This window comes from Cherax quadricarinatus, chromosome 49 (assembly GCF_038502225.1).
Source record: "Cherax quadricarinatus isolate ZL_2023a chromosome 49, ASM3850222v1, whole genome shotgun sequence".
Taxonomy (NCBI): Eukaryota; Metazoa; Arthropoda; class Malacostraca; order Decapoda; family Parastacidae; genus Cherax; species Cherax quadricarinatus.
The window spans coordinates 25,770,801-25,793,351 of record NC_091340.1 but is presented as its reverse complement, the minus strand read 5'-3'; the positions used below and the strand labels follow the sequence as shown (position 1 = coordinate 25,793,351).

The 22,551-nt window shown below is 41.8% G+C and overlaps 1 protein-coding gene across 4 annotated transcripts in view; it reads left to right on the top strand.

Moving 5' to 3' along the window:
- Positions 1-22,551, top strand: part of Synj (synaptojanin) — a 184,761-nt gene that overhangs the window by 119,914 nt on the left and 42,296 nt on the right. For all 4 annotated transcript variants that reach the window (XM_070095294.1, XM_070095296.1, XM_070095295.1 and 1 more), the window contains 3 exons: positions 6,520-6,665; positions 12,809-12,946; positions 13,957-14,152. In XM_070095294.1, coding sequence (XP_069951395.1) covers positions 6,520-6,665; positions 12,809-12,946; positions 13,957-14,152 — 480 coding nt within the window. The remainder of the gene's footprint in view (positions 1-6,519; positions 6,666-12,808; positions 12,947-13,956; positions 14,153-22,551) is intronic.

The following is a 22,551-nucleotide window of genomic DNA, read 5'->3' as shown; positions in this document are numbered from 1 at the left end:
TCTCCATAGTATAGTTAGGCCACACAAAAGGGGTTTCTTGCAGTTCTTAATGAACACACAGTTCCACGAGTCTGGGCCTGGGTCTGAGTGCATGGGCATGTTGTCAATGGCTTTCTCAAAGTCTGTTAGAGTTAGGGTAATGTTGGAAATTTGGCATACATTGATGGAGTTTTGAGGCTCATTCATGAAAAAATAATTTGGATTGTCAATCTTTAGACTGATTAGTGGCTCACTAAACACAGAGTCGTATTGGGATTTCAGTATCTCACTTATTTCTTTGTTATCACCTGTGTAAGTCCCATAGACTTGAAATCCCATTCACCAACTAATCAGCCTTAATGACCCTCATGTAGTAGATAAACTTGAAATCCCATTAACCAACTAAGCCTTAACCCTTTGAGGGTCCAAGCTGTAGATCTACGCCTTGTCCACAGGGTCCAAGCTGTAGTACTACGTCATGAGCTCAGTTCACTCAGATAAGCTTTAAGCGATAAATTTGGGCCTAGATATGAGAGAATGGATCTCTGTGGTAAGTGAGCACCATATGAAAAGCAGGGGTGTCACTAGCACGTTCAGAGACAACACAGTAAGTGTCAGGGGCCCAAGACTGTTCAACTGCCTCCCAACATACATAAGGGGGATTACCAATAGACCTCTGGCTGTCTTCAAGCACGCACTGGACAAGCACCTAAAGTCAGTACCTGACCAGTCGGGCTGTGGTTCGTACGTTGGATTGCGTGCAGCCAGCACTAACAGCCTGGTTGATGAGGCTCTGATCCACCATGAGGCCTGGTCACAGACCGGGCCGCAGGGGCGTTGACCCCTGGAACTCTCTCCAGGTAAACATAAAACAAATCCTGCAGCACGCAGTGCATAATGAGAAAAAAAACTGCAACTGTGTTTTTGGCTTAAAACACCGACTCTGCAGTGTATTTTCATATGGTTTTCACGGTTGTATGTGCAGTTTCTTGGTATCAATTGATAGAATGGAAGATATTTTACAGAAATAGAGATGATTTTGATTGGTTTTAGTAATGAAAATAGCTTGAAATTGAGCTCAAAGTAGCAGAAATGTTCGGTTTTTGCCAATGTTCAAGAGTGAACAAATGACGTCACGTGTCCAATATACATCAACTGGTGGGTCTGATGTACTTTGATGAATGCGCTGATATTATTTATACAATTATTACAATATTGCATAACAGTAAATCTTCTATTTTTTTGGTGTGAATAAAAATTCTATATGTAAATAAAATATCAATATAGAATACATCTGTAAAGCCTGGTAATGTAACTAATAAACAGAGGAAATGTTATTTTAGTGCCAGGAATACCTGCAGTGTTTATTCTGGACCCTATTTTGAAATTGGAGTATTTTGAACTTTGTGTGAAATTGGTCAAATTATCAATTTCTGATCACTTTATTAGGTAGTTGAAATAGTTGATTGGACAGTTTCTTGTGCTCAATCGGTAAAATAGAAGTAATACTAGCAAAATAGCAAAGAATTTGGTCAACTGGATTAATGTAATTGGCCTAAAATAGGAGTCATAGTGGGCAAAATCACCGATACGTATATATCGCTGATGCAGTAAATTTTGCGATAGTGTAATTTTGTCAGTTTTCCATCATATTTCATACTTTTTGTTTTATTACCTTCAGAAAAAGATTTTCTACCATTTCATAAGAAAAAATAACAAAAATATTTTTTGAAAATTCTTGGACCCTGTTGGACAAGGCGTAGATCTACAGCTTGGATCCTCAGAGGATTTTATGACCCTCCTGTAATAAATATATTTGAAACCTCATTAACAACCACTCGGCCTTGACCCTTTCACTGTCTCTTGGTAGTTCTACATTATTTACACCAGCATCACCCACGTAGGTCTATGTTTTGAGCTTGGCTCACTCCACTAAGCTGTGAGAGATCAATTTTTGTCCTTTGTGGTGGTGTGCTCCATGCGGTGTATAGTGGGAAAAGTAATAATAATAATAATACACCTACCATCCGACTTACGACCTGCTCGACTTACGACCACTCAACTTACAACCGTGTTTTTTATGCCAAATTTCTGGGAAATAAACAACTATTTGTGTTGTACAAAGTGTTTATCCTAAACCTTACAGTATAAAATACAGTACAGTGGACCCCGGTTAACGATATTTTTTCACTCCAGAAGTATGTTCAGGTGCCAGTACTGACCGAATTTGTTCCCATAAGGAATATTGTGAAGTAGATTAGTCCATTTCAGACCCCCAAACATACACGTACAAACGCACTTACATAAATACACTTATGTAATTGGTCGCATTCGGAGGTGATCGTTATGCGGGGGTCCACTGTACTAACAGCATAAAAAGTAAAGTAAAACGTGAAATACCAAAATAAAACAATAAAATAAAGTCATTACAAAAATGTTTTGTTGATATTCAGTAGTAAAGTTCGACTTACGACCATTTCGACTTACAACCGGTTTCTCGGAACCGAACTCGGTCGTAAGTCGGATGGTAGGTGTATCTTCATTTCTACAAGTACATGTACGAGGTATACAGACCATAGCTGACATCAATGAATTACTACTAGGTAGAAAGCCTCTTGTTATGCAGAGCATTTCCCACAAATTAGGTCAGTTTTGTCCCAGAATGCAACCCACACCAGTCCACTAACACCCAGGTACCCATTTTACTGATGGGGAACGTAAACAACAGGTTTACTCCCAATGTTTCTACTCCGGCTGAGAATCGAACCCAGACCCTCGCCATGTGAAGCGAGAGCTTTAGCCACCAGACTACCAGACCCATATGTTTGGGGTGTTTTCTAGAATTTTTTTTTTTTTTTTTTTGAGCTCTTGGTATCATTTGAAAATGAAAATGTTTATTTCTTTGCAAAGCTTACAAGTGTGGTTTTTATTATAAAATTTTAATTACAAAGAATTTAGGTAGTAGATTGGTAGACAGCAACCACCCAGGGAGGTACTACTGTCCTGCCAAGTGAGTGTAAAACGAGAGCCTGTAATTGTTTTACATGATGGTAGGATTGCTGGTGTCTTTTGTCTGTCTCATAAACATGCAAGGTTTCAGGTATGTCTTGCTACTTCTACTTACACTTAGGTCACACTACACATACATGTACAAGCATATATATACACACCCCTCTGGGTATTCTGCTATTTTCTTTCTAGTTCTTGTTCTTGTTTATTTCTCATCTCCATGGGGAAGTGGAACAGAATTCTTCCTCCGTAAGCCATGCGTGTTGTAAGAGGTGACTAAAATGCCAGGAGCAAGGGACTAGTAACCTCTTCTCCTGTATAAATTACTTAATTTAGAAAGAGAAACTTTTGTTTTTCTTTTTGGGCCACCCTGCCTCAGTGGGATACGGCCGGTTTGTTGAAAAAAAAAAAATAAGAAGAAGGCCAGTAGCATGCCTAGGCATTTTGGGTAGACTAATTCTAATTCTTATTCTGTATTGACACAGGTTATGGAGCAGTACATTTTAATATACATTATTGTATACTAATATAAAAGTTAGGTAATTGAAGTGACTAACATTAATTAGATTAGATAGAATGGAAGACATACCACTAAAATACAGATTGGTTGGTTTCAGGAACAGAAGGTAGTTTGAAATTGGGCTCAAAGTAGTGGAAATATTTGATTTTTGGCGATCTTCCTGAGGATGGGTAAGGCCTCTTACACCTTTGTCTGTTTTGTGGGTTTTTACTGTCTCATTCAATTAATGGAATTTCATACCATGACCAATAATAATATTTTTATTTCTAGAAGTACATGTACAAGGTATACAGGCCTAGCTGACATCAATGACATGCTACTATATAGAAAACCCTGGTTATGCAGAGCATTTCGGGCTAATTAGGTCAATTTTGTCCCAGGATGCAACCCACACCAGTCGACTAACACCCAGGTACCTATTTTCCTGATGGGTGAACAGGGACAGCAGGTGTAAGGAAAAAACGTCCAGTGTTTCCACCCTTGCCGGGAATCAAACCACGGACCCTCAGTGTGTGAAGCGAGAGCCTTGCCTACCAGGCCACAGGCCACCCAATCATTCCTGGTAATAATTTATTAACCAAGAAATAGGGTAAAACTTCGAATTTTTGTTATTATGAATTCAAAATGGCTTGGGGATATGATTACTCAGAGAGGAAATGTTGTTTTAGTGGCTGTAATGTCTACACTATTTATCATGAGCTGTGTTTTTAAATTGGCATTTTTTTAATTTTGTGTAAAATTGGATAAATTACTGATTTAGGTGGACTTTATAGAGTAGTTCTGATAGATGAATGGGCGGTTTTTTGTGCTCAATCGATAGAATAGAAGGCATACTAGTGAAACACCTAAGAATTTGGTTGAATTGAGCAATGGAATTGACTTAAACTGACTCAGAGTGCATGCAAGCAGTGTACTACCTTCCTCCACCCATCCTTGAGAGTGCAGGCACTGTACTGCCCACCTCCAGGACTCAAATCTGGAAACTGGTTTCCCTGAATCCCTTCATAACTGTCACTCCTACAGCACTTCGTCACAAAGACCAGTCATCCCTCACTTCTGCCTAACACACACACACACACACACACACACACACACACACACACACACACACACACACACACACACACACACACTCACACTCACACTCACACTCACACTCACACTCACTCACTCACACTCTCTCTCTCTCTCTCACCCTACCTGTGACCAGCAGGGTCCCACAGGGGTCAGTCCTAGGACCAGTGCTGTTTCTGGTATTTGTGAACAACATGACTGAAGGAATAGACTCTGAGGTGTCCCTGTTTGCAGATGACGTGAAGCTGATGAGAAGAATTCACTTGATCAAAGACCAGGCAGAACTACAAAGGGATCTGAACAGGCTGCAGACCTGGTCCAGCAATTGGCTACTGGAGTTCAATCCTACCAAGTGCAAAGTCATGAAGATTGGGGAAGGGCAAAGAAGACCGCAGACGGAGTACAGTCTAGGGGGGGCCAGAGACTACAAACCCCACTCAAGGAAAAAAATCTTGGGGTGAGATAACTCCAGGCACATCTCCTAAAGCGCACATCAACCAAATAACGGCTGCAGCATATGGGCGCCTAGCAAACCTCAGAACAGCATTCCAACACCTTAATAAGGAATCGTTCAGGACCCTGTGCACCGTGTATGTTAGGCCCATATTGGAGTATGCAGCACCAGTTTGGAACCCACACCTAGCCAAGCACGTAAAGAAACTAGAGAAAGTGCAAAGGTTTGCAATAAGACTAGTCCCAGAGCTAAGAGGTATGTCCTATGAGGAGAGGTTAAGGGAAATCAACCTGACGACTCTGTAGGACAGGAGAGATAGGGGGGACATGATAACGACATACAAAATACTGAGAGGAATTGACAAGGTGGACAAAGACAGGATATTCCAGAAATTGGACACAGTAACAAGGGGACACAGTTGGAAGTTGAAGACACAGATGAATCACAGGGATGTTAGGAAGTATTTCTTCAGCCACAGAGTAGTCAGTAAGTGGAATAGTTTGGGAAGCGATGTAGTGGAGGCAGGATCCATACATAGCTTTAAGCAGAGGTATGATAAAGCTCATGGTTCAGGGAGAGTGACCTAGTAGCGACCAGTGAAGAGGCGGGGCCAGGAGCTTGGACTCGACCCCTGCAGCCTCAACTAGGTGAGTATACACACACACACACACACACACACACACACACACACACACACACACACACACACACACACACACACACACACACACACACACATGCACACGCACGCACACCTGCTGGATGTCCAAGCTCCTAGCTCTTAAAACCTCCTAGTTATATCCAGTAATCATTTTTTTTCATACATAAAGTTCAGTTTCAAATAATGTTTGTATTGTTTTACATGATGGTAGGATTGCTGGTGTCTTTTTTAGGTCACACTACATATACAAGCATATACACACACACACACACACACACACACACACACACACACACACGCACACACGCGCGTGCACACGCACACACACCTCTGGGTTTTCTTCTACAATGGAACCTCAGTTTTTGTATGCCCTAGTTTGTATGTAAAACTATAGTTTTTCTCCATAAAATGTATTTTTTGTTAATATTTTTGGGTGTCTGGAATGGATTAATTGGATTTATATTATTTCTTGTGGGAAATATTAACGAACAATACATTTTATAGAGAATAACTATACTAGTTTTACACACAAACTAGGGCATACGAAAACTGAGGCTCCACTGTATTTTCTTACTAGTTCTTGTTTATTTCCTCTTATCTCCGTGGGAAAGTGAAACAGAATTGTTCCTCCATAAGCCATGCATGTCATAAGGGGTAACTAAAATGCCTGGAGCAAGGGGCTAGTGATCCCTTCTCCTGTATACATTACTACAGTTAAAAGGAAAAACTTTAGTTTTTCTTGTTAAACTTGCCTTGGTGGGATACAGCCCGTTCATTGAAAATAAAAAAAACTGTTTGTAATGCATGTGACTGGTGTTTCAGGTAACAAGGGCGGTGTGGGTATCAGGTTAGTGGTACGAAACACCTCCATGGCATTCGTGTGTTCCCATTTTGCTGCTGGCCAGAAGGAAGTTAATGAACGTAACAACGATTATGACAATATTGCTAGAAAATTGATCTTTCCTCTTGTAAGTACTAACTGGAGAGTATTGTAGTGTGCTGTAATGCACTGTAGTGTACTGTGCTGTAGTGTATTGTAGTGTGCTGTAGTGTAGTGTATAGTAATGTACTGTAGTGTGCTGTAGTAACTGTAGTGTAGTGTACAGTAATGTACTGTAATAACTGTAGTGTGCTGTAATGTATTTTAGTGTACTGTGATGTGGTGTAGTGTACTGTAGTGAGGCATACTGTAATGTACTGTAGTGTAGCATATTGTAGTGTACTGTAGTGTAGCATACTGTAGTGTACTTGTATTATGTAACTATGAAGTAATAGTGTAGTTAAGTAGTCTTTTGCTACTTGTACTCTCACTTGTTTGTTATTGTAGATGTTTGTATGTCAGTAGTGTAGATGTTTGTATGTCAGTAGTGTAGATGTTTGTATGTCAGTAGTGTAGATGTTTGTATGTCAGTAGTGTAGATGTTTGTATGTCAGTAGTGTAGATGTTTGTGCATCAGTGTATAAGTCACTAGTGTAGCTGTGTGTATATCAGTAGTGTAGATGTTTGTATATCAGTGTGTATGTCAGTAGTGTAGATGTTTGTATATCAGTAGTGTAGATGTTTGTATATCAGTGTGTATGTCAGTAGTGTAGATGTTTGTATATCAGTAGTGTAGATGTTTGTATATCAGTGTGTATGTCAGTAGTGTAGATGTGTGTACATCAGTAATGTAGACAGGGAAAGTGGCAGCCACTTTCCATCAGCACACTTTTCAAATACTGTACACTACTAACCTGTACACTTCTTGATACCTACATGTACCCTTGCAGTTAACATGGTCCTTCACACATGTACACTTGTAGTGAACATGGTCTTGTACAACAGTACTACCAGTACAGTGTCACGGTCTATGTCATTCTGTAACTCTTCTTCAAGAATGTTGTGATATCTCAGAACATTTTATACCTAACATTGAAATAGAGGAACAATGTAACAGACCTACTGGTCCATGCTAGCAAGTTCTACTTATATCCAAGCTTTTTGACTCGCATGTTTGAGGGATTCAGGGAAATGGGTTAGCCAGACTTGAGTCCTGGAGGTGGGAAGTACAATGCCTCTACTCTTAAGGAAAGGTTTGGGATGTTTGCTCTTTAGAAGGACATGTAAACTATCATATCTGCATGCATCTGGCAAGACAGTGATGGTGAAAGCGTTTCTTTTTCTGGTCACCCTGCCTCGGTGGGAGACGACTAGCAAATTAAAAAAAAAAAAAAGTTTCCGAAGGTTTCATCATCAGTGACCTTGCTGGAACCACAATTCTCCTTCTGTGAGAACATACATAATGGAGGACTGCAGTAGGCCTACTGGCTCATGCTAGGCAGGCTCAAATCTCGCCCACTCATTCAGCTGTCATCAGTGATGCTACCTGGTAGTTTGTTCCACTCATCCACAACTCTGTTACCAAACCAGTCCTCTCTAAATCTAAATTTACCTAACTTGAATAGTATAGTATAAACTATAAAAGATGGAGGAATCACAGTGAAAATGGCTAGAAATAAGATCTGTGGTATTTTTTTTTATTATTATTATCACACTGGCCGATTCCCACCAAGGCAGGGTGGCCCAAAAAAGAAAAACTTTCAACATCATTCACTCCATCACTGTCTTGCCAGAAAGGTGCTTTACACTACAGTTTTTAAACTGCAACATTAACACCCCTCCTTCAGAGTGCAGGCACTGTACTTCCCATCTCCAGGACTCAGTCCGGCCTGCCGGTTTCCCTGAATCCCTTCATAAATGTTACTTTGCTCACACTCCAACAGCACGTCAAGTATTAAAAACCATTTGTCTCCATTCACTCCTATCAAACACGCTCACGCATGCCTGCTGGAAGTCCAAGCCCCTCGCACACAAAACCTCCTTTACCCCCTCCCTCCAACCTTTCCTAGGCCGACCCCTACCCCGCCTTCCTTCCACTACAGACTGATACACTCTTGAAGTCATTCTGTTTCGCTCCATTCTCTCTACATGTCCGAACCACCTCAACAACCCTTCCTCAGCCCTCTGGACAACAGTTTTGGTAATCCCGCACCTCCTCCTAACTTCCAAACTACGAATTCTCTGCATTATATTCACACCACACATTGCCCTCAGACATGACATCTCCACTGCCTCCAGCCTTCTCCTCGCTGCAACATTCATCACCCACGCTTCACACCCGTATAAGAGCGTTGGTAAAACTATACTCTCATACATTCCCCTCTTTGCCTCCAAGGACAAAGTTCTTTGTCTCCACAGACTCCTAAGTTCACCACTCACTCTTTTTCCCTCATCAATTCTATGATTCACCTCATCTTTCATAGACCCATCCGCTGACACGTCCACTCCCAAATATCTGAATACGTTCACCTCCTCCATACTCTCTCCCTCCAATCTGATATCCAATCTTTCATCACCTAATCTTTTTGTTATCCTCATAACCTTACTCTTTCCTATATTCACCTTTAATTTTCTTCTTTTGCACACCCTACCAAATTCATCCACCAATCTCTGCAACTTCTCTTCAGAATCTCCCAAGAGCACAGTGTCATCAGCAAAGAGCAGCTGTGACAACTCCCACTTTGTGTGTGATTCTTTATCTTTTAACTCCACGCCTCTTGCCAAGACCCTCGCATTTACTTCTCTTACAACCCCATCTATAAATATATTAAACAACCACGGTGACATCACACATCCTTGTCTAAGGCCTACTTTTACTGGGAAAAAATTTCCCTCTTTCCTACATACTCTAACTTGAGCCTCACTATCCTCGTAAAAACTCTTCACTGCTTTCAGTAACCTACCTCCTACACCATACACTTGCAACATCTGCCACATTGCCCCCCTATCCACCCTGTCATACGCCTTTTCCAAATCCATAAATGCCACAAAGACCTCTTTAGCCTTATCTAAATACTTTTCACTTATATGTTTCACTGTAAACACCTGGTCCACACCCCCTACCTTTCCTAAAGCCTCCTTGTTCATCTGCTATCCTATTCTCCGTCTTACTCTTAATTCTTTCAATTATAACTCTACCATACACTTTACCAGGTATACTCAACAGAGTATATGTGGTATATGTGGAAGAAATCTGGGAAGAATAAAGGGCATTGATTGTGGAATATATGGAACGACATCTCATGGAGCATGTACAAAACTTAATTCAACCATGAGAAGTGACCTTAAACAGGACAGATGCATCTGGATTTGTCCCAGAGAGATGGAAAGCTGGTCAGGCATAATGGAAGTATTGAAAAAACAAAAACCTAGATAATGTAAGAAATTTCCTGAGGAACTTTCCAGAAATATATAAAGATTGTGAAATAAAAGGTAGGGAACAAGGAGCTGACATAAGGGTAGAGATGAACATTCAGGACAGGACAGAGGAGACAAAAAAAAGGGTATAAGACTTTGAGAAAAAGGAAAGGGAGGAAGAGAAGGGAAAACAGGAAATAGAAAAACCAGAAGAAATATGCTCAGAGGGAAGAAAACAAGAGAATGCAGATCACTTGGCAGAAAGTGAGGAGTCAAACTCATCAAATGTAGGCAGTCAGGGCATCTGTAAATATTATGCTAAGGGGATGTGCCTATTTGGGAAAAATTACTTGTATAAACACACCAGAAAATTTCCAAACATGATAAGAAAGGAGAAGTGTCACATTCAGAAAAGAATGCACTTTCAAGGCAGGTGAAATTGCAGACCTGGAAAATATACAGAGAACTTTCCCTGCAATTATAAATACAATAAAGCACCTCAGATACTGGGAACGATTGAAGTTCCTTGACCTGTGCTCCTTGGAATGCAGACGAGAAAGATATATCATAATATACACTTGGAAAATCCTAGAGGGACAAGTCCCAAATCTGCACTCCCTACGAAAGCGAAAGACTCGGCTGGAGATGCAACATTCCCGCAGTGAAAAGCAGGGGTGCCATGAATACACTAAGAGACAACACAGTAAATGTCCACAGCCCAAGACTGTTCAACTGACTCCTAGCATACATAAGAGGGGAATACCAGTAGATTCCTGGCTAGTTAATACTACCAGAGCATCAGTGTTCATTAGTACTGCCATAGCATCAATGTTCATTAGTACTACCAGAGCATCAGTGTTCACTAGTACTACCATAGCATGGTGCAACTTGCAGGTCTTTCTGAGTGTATTTGACAGATGTTAAAGTCTCCAGCAATTATTCAGTTTATTGATTATGATTTTGTCTCTGAGGTCATCACCAATTTTTTTTTATTTACAAAGTACAGTTACAGTGGACCCCCGCCTTACGAACACATCGCGTTACGTTAAATCCGCCATACGAAGCATTTGAATGCAAAAATTTTGCCTCGCCTTACGTTATTCATCCAGGACGCGTCCCACGTGTGGCCTCAGTGCCAGTGTTTACAAGCCAGCCAGTGTGGCCGCATCTACGCATACATTCAGTACATTTCACATTATCCCAGTGTTTTTAGTGCTTGTAACTGCAAAATAAGTCACCATGGACCCCTAGAAAGCTTCTAGTGCCATCCCTGTGGTAAAAAGGGCGAAAATTAGTATGGAATTGAAAAAAGAGATTAAGGAAATGTATGCAAAGTGGGTTGAGCTGCAAACCTTTACGGATGAAAATCACCCTGACACAGCTACTGCAAGCCGTGTTGGCAACCTGTACAATGACAATGTTATGGCCCATTTTAGGAAAGTCTTAAAGGAACGGGAGGTACAGAGCTCTATGGACAGATTTGTTGTGCGACAGAGGTCCAGCGACTCTCAAGCTGGTTCTAGTGGCATTAAAATAAGAAGGGAAGTAACCCTGGAAAAGGACTTGCTACCTCAAGTCCTAATGGAAGGGGATTCCCCTTCTAAACAATAACTTCCACACACACTCCTCCCATCCCATCAATCATCACCAGATCTTCAATAAAGGTAAGTGTCATGTGTTCTATTCTTAGTAGAGTAGTAATTGTGCATGTCTTCTTCAGTTTGTGTGTATTAAAATTAATATTTCATGTGGTAAAAAAAATTTTTTATTCATATTTTGGGGTGTCAGGAACGGATTAATTTGATTTCCATTATATCTTATAGGGAAAATTAATTCGGCTAATGATAATTTCAGCTTACGATGAGCTCTCAGGAACGGATTGATATCGTAAGGCGGGGGTCCACTGTATTTACTTATTCACAGACAGTAGTTATTTATCTTTCTTTATTTCAACACACCAGCCGTATCCCACTAAGGCGGGGTGGCCCAAAAGGAAAAACAAAAGTTTCTCCTTTTACATTTAGTAATTTATACAGGAGAAGGGGCTACTAGCCCCTTACTCCTGGTATTTTAGTCACCTCTTACAACACACATGGCTTACAGAGGAAGAATTCTGTTGCACTTCCCCGTGGAGGTAAGAGGAAATAAACAAGAACAAGAACTAGTAAGAAAATAGAAGAAAAACCCAGAGGGGTGTGTATATACTATATGCTTGTACATGTATGTGAAGTGTGACCTAAGTGTAAGTAGAAGTAGCAAGATGTACCTGAAACCTTGCATGTTCATGAGACAGAAAAATGGACACCAGCAATCCTACCATCATGTAAAACAATTACAGGCTTTTGTTTTACACTCACTTGGCAGGACAGTAGTACCTTCCTGAGCAGTTGCTGCCTACCAACCTACTACCTAGAGTAGTTATTTATATACCTATTTATTTATCATACATTCATATTCAACATACAGAAGGGCACCACTTATACAACAGGATAAGTTCCAGTCTACTGTGTAAAGTGAAACACAACTTTTATTCACTTTCAGATATATACAAAAGCCTGATAACATGTTTACACTCTCATATATTAAGTGAGCAATAGAGCTATGCCTAAAACATGCATATACAATATATACATTACTACTATAAAATATTTTCTTCCTTATAGTGAGTGATGAATATATTTATTGTAGGAAGTCTGAATAAATGAAGAATGGGCATACATGTAGCTGAAAATTGTGCATTAGTGAAACTCCATAAAGCGAAGCATTGTAAGTGGGGCCCTCCTATATGATGTTTTCAACTTAGGATGGGCCCGTCGGAACATAACCCCATGGTAAGTCGAGGAGCACTGGTAATTTCCCTGGTGTTGCTTACAGGGTATGCCACTCTGGGCACATGACTACGTCTTCTGGTGTGGCGACTTCAACTACCGCATCAACCTGAGCAGGGACGAGGTGATTGATTATGTCCAGCGGAAGGAGTGGAGCGTCCTGCTGCAGTACGACCAGCTAAAGGTAAGAAGGGTGGTGCAGTATGACTGAGTGGTGCAGCATGACCAACATGAGTGGAGCAGGACCACCAGTATGAGTGGTGCAGGACCACCAGTATGAGTGGTGCAGCACCACCAGTATGAGTGGTGCAGCACCACCAGTATGAGTGGTGCAGCACCACCAGTATGAGTGGAGCAGGACCACCAGTATGAGTGGAGCAGGACCACCAGTATGAGTGGTGCAGGACCACCAGTATGAGTGATGCAGCACCACCAGTATGAGTGGTGCAGCACCACCAGTATGAGTGGTGCAGCACCACCAGTATGAGTGGTGCAGCACCACCAGTATGAGTGGTGCAGCACCACCAGTGTGAGTGGTGCAGCACCACCAGTATGAGTGGTGAAGCACCACCAGTATGAGTGGTGCAGCACCACCAGTATGAGTGGTGCAGCACCACCAGTATGAGTGGTGCAGCACCACCAGTATGAGTGGTGCAGCACCACCAGTATGAGTGGTGCAGTACAGCCTCCTCTTTCTCTTCCACCTCCTCCACCTAATCTTCCATCTCCTCCACCTCCTCCACCTCCTCCACCTCCTCCACCTCCACCACCTCCACCTCCTCCTCCACCTCCTCCTCCACCTCCACCTCCTTCTCCACCTCCACCTCCTCCACCACCTCCTCCACCTCCTCCTCCTCCACCTCCTCCACCTCCTCCACCTCCACCTCCTCCTCCTCCACCTCCTCCACCTCCACCTCCTCCACCTCCACCTCCTCCACCTCCTCCACCTCCTCCTCCTCCACCTCCTCCTCCACCTCCTCCTCCTCCACCTCCTCCTCCTCCACCTCCTCCTCTTCCACCTCCTCCTCCTCCACCTCCTCCTCCTCCACCTCCTCCACCTCCTCCTCCACCACCTCCACCTCCTCCACCACCTCCACCACCTCCTCCTCCTCCTCCTCCTCCTCCTCCTCCTCTTCCTCCTCCTCCTCCTCCTCAGATGCAAGTATTAACTCACACTCTTACTGTTACCCTCAGATAAGTCATAGTGAGGGCAAGTGTTTCAAGGGTTTCCTTGAGGGAGAGATCAACTTTGCACCCACCTACAAGTATGACCTCTTCTCTGATGACTATGACACCAGTGACAAGATGAGGATCCCAGCCTGGACCGACCGTGTGCTCTTCTGGCGACGACAATACCAGAGAGACAAGGACAACCCCAACTGGAGCCCAGGTGACTATTGTACCACTACACTGTACCAGAGACAAGGAGAACTGGAGTACATTTAAGACATCAATAATCTCTGGACTAGAGACTTTAATAACTTTATAATTAACCTGTCAGATCAAACATTAGTTAAAAACACAATAGCAACAATTTTCCCTCCCCCCAAAAAATATTTACCAAGGTAAGATAAATAATTTCTTAGTGTAAAGTCAGGATGACAGTGTCATCTAGTGAAGACACTACTAGTCTCCAAGCGGACATTAATCAAATCTTTAAGTGGGCCGCAGAAAACAATATGAAGTTCAGTGAAGACAAATTTCAATTACTCTGATGTGAAAAACTCCAGAAAATTAAAACTGCATTGGAGTATAAAATAAAGTCCAACCACACAATAGATAGAAAGAAAAACTAATGTGAAGGACCTGGGAGTGATAATGTCAGAGGATCTCACTTTCAGAGATCACAACACTGTATCTACCACATCTACTTGGAAAATGATAGGATGGATAATGAGAACATTCAAAACTAGGGATGCTAAGCCCATGATTTTCTTCAAATTGCTTGTTAACTCCAGGCTGGAATATTGCTGGACACTAATGGCCCCTTTCAAGGCAGGTGAAATCACAGACCTGGAGAATGTACACAGAACTTTCACAGCACGTATGAGTATGATAAAGCACCTCAGTCACTGGGAATGGCTGAAGTCCCTTGACTTGTGCTCCCTGGAATGCATGTGAGAAAGATATATGATGATATACACTTGGAAGTTTGTGGTTATAGGAGGGTGGGGGCAGAAGGAAAGAGGAGTGATTGGTGGAATGATGAAGTAAAGGGTGTGATAAAAGAGAAAAAGTTAGCTTATGAGAGGTTTTTACGAAGCAGAAGTGTTATAAGAAAAGTAGAGTATATGGAGAGTAAAAGAAAGGTGAAGAGAGTGGTGAGAGAGTGCAAAAGGAGAGCAGATGATGGAGTGGGAGAGGCACTGTCAAGAAATTTTAATTAAAATAAGAAAAAATTTTGGAGTGAGTTAAATAAGTTAAGAAAGCCTAGAGAATGAATGGATTTGTCAGTTGAAAACAGAGAAGGGGAGTTAGTAAATGGGGAGATAGAGGTTTTGGGTAGATGGCGAGAATATTTTGAGGAACTTTTAAATGTCGACAAAGAAAGGGATGCGGTAATTTCATGCACTGCCTCTACCACTCCAGTCACATTCAATCTACAAGCACCAAACACAATGAATTATTGTGAAATGTTTGGAAGAGCACGGAGACTAATGCTCTCTCCAGCATAAACAAAGCCACACTGACGATGTGTCAACCACTCCCTCCTATTTTTGTACAATTTCCATCTTCAATTCTATCGTATTTATTATTATAATTATTATTATTATTATTACTACTACTATTGTTATTATTAGCAGTAGCAGAAATGTTTGATTCTTTGCTGTGTTCAAGAGTAAACACATGATGTCACCGTCCAATACCTGTCTGAATAGCCATTCCAATATGCAGTAATGAATGGGTTTACATTACGTATTTATACTGTAGTTTAATAGCAAATAATGAACAAACAAAACACTCGCCACACTGGTGGGAGGGCTGGCTGCCAGTTGCTGGGGTCGGAGGGAGGGTAGTAGGGACTCGCAGTGGTCAAGGAAGCGGAGGCAGTGGTATTTAATAACATACATGTTATTAAACCATAACATGTATGTATTTAGTATAATTTATGATGTTTTCATGTATTTTATGACTGTTCATGGTTCAACAAGTTAAGAAGTATTGTATTATATTTCCCTACAATATATTGGGGCACCAAACATTCGCGATTTTTCAACATTCGCGAGGCTCTTGATCCCCTAACCCTCGCAAATGTTGAGGGAGACCTGTATATGGAATAGGTGGTAAGTTACTAAATGCTGTAAAGAGTTTTATGAGAATAGTGAGGCTCAGGTTAGGGTGTGTAGAAGAGAGGGAGACTACTTCCCAGTAAAAGTAGGTCTTAGACAGGGATGTGTAATGTCACCATGGTTGTTTAATATTTTTATAGATGGGGTTGTAAAAGAAGTAAATGCTAGGGTGTTTGGGAGAGGGGTGGAATTAAATTATGGGGAATCAAATACAAAATGGGAATTGACACAGTTGCTTTTTGCTGATGATACTGTGCTTATGGGAGATTCTAAAGAAAAATTGCAAAGGTTAGTGGATGAGTTTAGGAGTGTGTGTAAAGGTAGAAAGTTGAAAGTGAACATAGAAAAGAGTAAGGAGATGAGGATATCAAATGATTTAGATAAAGAAAAATTGGATATCAAATTGGGGAGGAGGATTATGGAAGAAGTGAATGTTTTCAGATACTTGGGAGTTGACGTGTCGGCGGATGGATTTATGAAGGATGAGGTTAATCATAGAATTGATGAGGGAAAAGAGGTGAGTGGTACGTTGAGGTATATGTGGAGTCAAAAAGCGTTATCTATGTACCAACTCACTTATATGGGTGTGAAGCTTGGGTTGTGAATGCAGCAGCAAGGAGGCGGTTGGAGGCAGTGGAGATATCCTGTCTAAGGGCAATGTGTGGTGTAAATATTATGCAGAAAATTCAGAGTGTGGAAATTAGAAGGTGTGTAGTTAATAAAAGTATTAGTCAGAGGGCTGAAGAGGGGTTGTTGAGGTGGTTTGGTCATTTAGAGAGAATGGATCAAAGTAGAATGATGTGGAGAGCGTATAAATCTGTAGGGGAAGGAAGGCGGGGTAGGGGGCCTCCTCGAAAAGGTTGGAAGGGGTAAGGGAGGTTTTGAGGGTGAGGGGCTTGGACTTCCAGCAGGCGTGCATGGGTGTGTTCGATAGGAGTGAATGGAGACGAATGGTATTTGGGACCTGACGATCTGTTTGGAGTGTGAGCAGGGTAATATTTAGTGAAGGGATTCAGGGAAACCGGTTATTTTTATATAGCCGGACTTGAGTCCTGGAAATGGGAAGTACAATGCCTGCAAAGGGGTTTGGGATATTGGCAGTTTGGAGGGATATACAGTGGTCCCTCAATAATCGTCCGGCCTGAAAGTCATCCATTTCGGAAATAGTCCTGTTTTTTCGTCAAAATATTGGCTCGGAAATGGTCCGGTAACTGTCTAATAGTCCTTCGTCCCGGACGCGTACTCACGGTCTGAGCGGCCTCGAGCCGCCTCGGCCTTTCCTTCCCAGCCAGTGTGCCATTGTTTACCAGTGAGCAATGGTCCCCTCACGTGCTCCAGCGAAATATTTCATAATATTTCATTTATTTTAGTGCTTGCAAGTTATTTAAGTGCTAAATAAGCTACCATGGCTCCAAAGAAAGCTCCTTGTGCCAAGCCTTTGGTAAAGAAGGTGAGAAATACAATTGAATTTAAGAAAAACATCATTGAACAATATGATAGTGGCGTACGTGTGGGCGAACTGGCCAGGATGTATAACAAATCCCGTACAACCATATCTTCCATCATAGCCAAGAAAAAGGAAATCAAGGATGCTGTTGTTGCGAAGGGGGTAAATATGCTGACAAAAATAGGTAGTAGGTTGGTAGACAGCAACCACCCAGGGAAGTACTACCGTCCTGCCTGATGACTGTGAAACAGAAACCTGTAACTGTTTTGCATGATGGTAGGATTGCTGGTGTCTTTTTCTGTCTCATAAACACGCTAGATAACAGGGATATCTTGCTACTCCAACTTACACTTTGGTCACACTTCACAGACATGCACATGCATGTATATATACATACATCTAGGTTTTTCTCCTTTTTCTACATAGCTCTTGTTCTTCTTTATTTCTTCTATTGTCCATGGGGAAGTGGAAAAGAATCTTTCCTCCGTAAGCCATGCGTGTCGTATGAGGCGACTAAAATGCTGGGAGCAATGGGCTAGTAACCCCTTCTCCTGTAGACATTTACTAAAAAAGAGAAGAAGAAAAACTTTATAAAACTGGGATGCTTGAATGTGCGTGGATGTAGTGCAGATGACAAGAAACAGATGATTGCTGATGTTATGAATGAAAAGAAGTTGGATGTCCTGGCCCTAAGCGAAACAAAGCTGAAGGGGGTAGGGGAGTTTCGGTGGGGGGAAATAAATGGGATTAAATCTGGAGTATCTGAGAGAGTTAGAGCAAAGGAAGGGGTAGCAGTAATGTTGAATGATCAGTTATGGAAGGAGAAAAGAGAATATGAATGTGTAAATGCAAGAATTATGTGGATTAAAGTAAAGGTTGGATGCGAGAAGTGGGTCATAATAAGCGTGTATGCACCTGGAGAAGAGAGGAATGCAGAGGAGAGAGAGAGATTTTGGGAGATGTTAAGTGAATGTATAGGAGCCTTTGAACCAAGTGAGAGAGTAATTGTGGTAGGGGACCTGAATGCTAAAGTAGGAGAAACTTTTAGAGAGGGTGTGGTAGGTAAGTTTGGGGTGCCAGGTGTAAATGATAATGGGAGCCCTTTGATTGAACTTTGTATAGAAAGGGGTTTAGTTACAGGTAATACATATTTTAAGAAAAAGAGGATAAATAAGTATACAAGATATGATGTAGGGCGAAATGACAGTAGTTTGTTGGATTATGTATTGGTAGATAAAAGACTGTTGAGTAGACTTCAGGATGTACATGTTTATAGAGGGGCCACAGATATATCAGATCACTTTCTAGTTGTAGCTACACTGAGAGTAAAAGGTAGATGGGATACAAGGAGAATAGAAGCATCAGGGAAGAGAGAGGTGAAGGTTTATAAACTAAAAGAGGAGGCAGTTAGGGAAAAAGATAAACAGCTATTGGAGGATAGATGGGCTAATGAGAGCATAGGCAATGGGGTCGAAGAGGTATGGGGTAGGTTTAAAAATGTAGTGTTAGAGTGTTCAGCAGAAGTTTGTGGTTACAGGAAAGTGGGTGCGGGAGGGAAGAGGAGCGATTGGTGGAATGATGATGTAAAGAGAGTAGTAAGGGAGAAAAAGTTAGCATATGAGAAGTTTTTACAAAGTAGAAGTGATGCAAGGAGGGAAGAGTATATGGAGAAAAAGAGAGAGGTTAAGAGAGTGGTGAAGCAATGTAAAAAGAGAGCAAATGAGAGAGTGGGTGAGACGTTATCAACAAATTTTGTTGAAAATAAGAAAACGTTTTGGAGTGAGATTAACAAGTTAAGGAAGCCTAGAGAACAAATGGATTTGTCAGTTAAAAATAGGAGAGGAGAGTTATTAAATGGAGAGTTAGAGGTATTGGGAAGATGGAGGGAATATTTTGAGGAATTGTTAAATGTTGATGAAGATAGGGAAGCTGTGATTTCGTGCATAGGGCAAGGAGGAATAACATCTTGTAGGAGTGAGGAAGAGCCAGTTGTGAGTGTGGGGGAAGTTCGTGAGGCAGTAGGTAAAATGAAAGGGGGTAAGGCAGCCGGGATTGATGGGATAAAGATAGAAATGTTAAAAGCAGGTGGGGATATAGTTTTGGAGTGGTTGGTGCAATTATTTAATAAATGTATGGAAGAGGGTAAGGTACCTAGGGATTGGCAGAGAGCATGCATAGTTCCTTTGTATAAAGGCAAAGGGGACAAAAGAGAGTGCAAAAATTATAGGGGGATAAGTCTGTTGAGTATACTTGGTAAAGTGTATGGTAGAGTTATTATTGAAAGAATTAAAAGTAAGACGGAGAATAGGATAGCAGATGAACAAGGAGGCTTTAGGAAAGGTAGGGGGTGTGTGGACCAGGTGTTTACAGTGAAACATATAAGTGAACAGTATTTAGATAAGGCTAAAGAGGTCTTTGTGGCATTTATGGATTTGGAAAAGGTGTATGACAGGGTGGATAGGGGGGCAATGTGGCAGATGTTGCAGGTGTATGGTGTAGGAGGTAGGTTACTGAAAGCAGTGAAGAGTTTTTACGAGGATAGTGAGGCTCAAGTTAGAGTACATAGGAAAGAGGGAAATTATTTCCCAGTAAAAGTAGGCCTTAGACAAGGATGTGTGATGTCACAGTGGTTTTTTTATTATTTTATTATCACACTGGCCGATTCCCACCAAGGCAGGGTGGCCCGAAAAAGAAAAACTTTCACAATCATTCACTCCATCACTGTCTTGCCAGAAGGGTGCTTTACACTACAGTTTTTAAACTGCAACATTAACACCCCTCCTTCAGAGTGCAGGCACTGTACTTCCCATCTCCAGGACTCAAGTCCGGCCTACCGGTTTCCCTGAATCCCTTCATAAATGTTACTTTGCTCACACTCCAACAGCACGTCAAGTATTAAAAACCATTTGTCTCCATTCACTCCTATCAAACACGCTCATGCATGCCTGCTGGAAGTCCAAGCCCCTCGCACACAAAACCTCCTTTACCCCCTCCCTCCAACCTTTCCTAGGCCAACCCCTACCCCGCCTTCCTTCCACTACAGACTGATACACTCTTGAAGTCATTCTGTTTCGCTCCATTCTCTCTACATGTCCGAACCACCTCAACAACCCTTCCTCAGCCCTCTGGACAACAGTTTTGGTAATCCCGCACCTCCTCCTAACTTCCAAACTACGAATTCTCTGCATTATATTCACACCACACATTGCCCTCAGACATGACATCTCCACTGCCTCCAGCCTTCTCCTCGCTGCAACATTCATCACCCACGCTTCACACCCATATAAGAGCGTTGGTAAAACTATACTCTCATACATTTCCCTCTTTGCCTCCAAGGACAAAGTTCTTTGTCTCCACAGACTCCTAAGTGCACCACTCACTCTTTTTCCCTCATCAATTCTATGATTCACCTCATCTTTCATAGACCCATCCGCTGACACGTCCACTCCCAAATATCTGAATACGTTCACCTCCTCCATACTCTCTCCCTCCAATCTGATATCCAATCTTTCATCACCTAATCTTTTTGTTATCCTCATAACCTTACTCTTTCCTGTATTCACCTTTAATTTTCTTCTTTTGCACACCCTACCAAATTCATCCACCAATCTCTGCAACTTCTCTTCAGAATCTCCCAAGAGCACAGTGTCATCAGCAAAGAGCAACTGTGACAACTCTCACTTTGTGTGTGATTCTTTATCTTTTAACTCCACGCCTCTTGCCAAGACCCTCGCATTTACTTCTCTTACAACCCCATCTATAAATATATTAAACAACCATGGTGACATCACACATCCTTGTCTAAGGCCTACTTTTACTGGGAAAAAATTTCCCTCTTTCCTACATACTCTAATTTGAGCCTCACTATCCTCGTAAAAACTCTTCACTGCTTTCAGTAACCTACCTCCTACACCATACACTTGCAACATCTGCCACATTGCCCCCCTATCCACCCTGTCATACACCTTTTCCAAATCCATGAATGCCACAAAGACCTCTTTAGCCTTATCTAAATACTGTTCACTTATATGTTTCACTGTAAACGCCTGGTCCACACACCCCCCTACCTTTCTTAAAGCCTCCTTGTTCATCTGCTATCCTATTCTCCGTCTTACTCTTAATTCTTTCAATTTATAAGACGGAGAATAGGATAGCAGATGAACAAGGAGGCTTTAGGAAAGGTGGGGGGTGTGTGGACCAGGTGTTTACAGTGAAACATATAAGTGAACAGTATTTAGATAAGGCCAAAGAGGTCTTTGTGGCATTTATGGATTTGGAAAAGGCGTATGACAGGGTGGATAGGGGGGCAATGTGGCAGATGTTGCAAGTGTATGGTGTTCCAAGTGTATGGTGGTTGTTTAATATATTTATAGATGGGGTTGTAAGAGAAGTAAATGCGAGGGTCTTGACAAGAGGCGTGGAGTTAAAAGATAAAGAATCACACATAAAGTGGGAGTTGTCACAGTTGCTCTTTGCTGATGACACTGCTCTTGGGAGATTCTGAAGAGAAGTTGCAGAGATTGGTGGATGAATTTGGTAGGGTGTGCAAAAGAAGAAAATTAAAAGTGAATACAGGAAAGAGTAAGGTTATGAGGATAACAAAAATATTAGGTGATGAAAGATTGGATATCAGATTGGAGGGAGAGAGTATGGAGGAGGTGAATGTATTCAGATATTTGGGAGTGGACGTGTCAGCGGATGGGTCTATGAAGGATGAGGTGAATCATAGAATTGATGAGGGGAAAAGGGTGAGTGGTGCACTTAGGAGTCTGTGGAGACAAAGAACTTTGTCCTTGGAGGCAAAGACGGGAATGTATGAGAGTATAGTTTTACCAACACTCTTATATGGGTGTGAAGCATGGGTGATGAATGTTGCAGCAAGGAGAAGGCTGGAGGCAGTGGAGATGTCATGTCTGAGGGCAATGTGTGGTGTGAATATAATGCAGAGAATTCGTAGTTTGGAAGTTAGGAGGAGGTGCGGGATTACCAAAACTGTTGTCCAGAGGGCTGAGGAAGGGTTGTTGAGGTGGTTCGGACATGTAGAGAGAATGG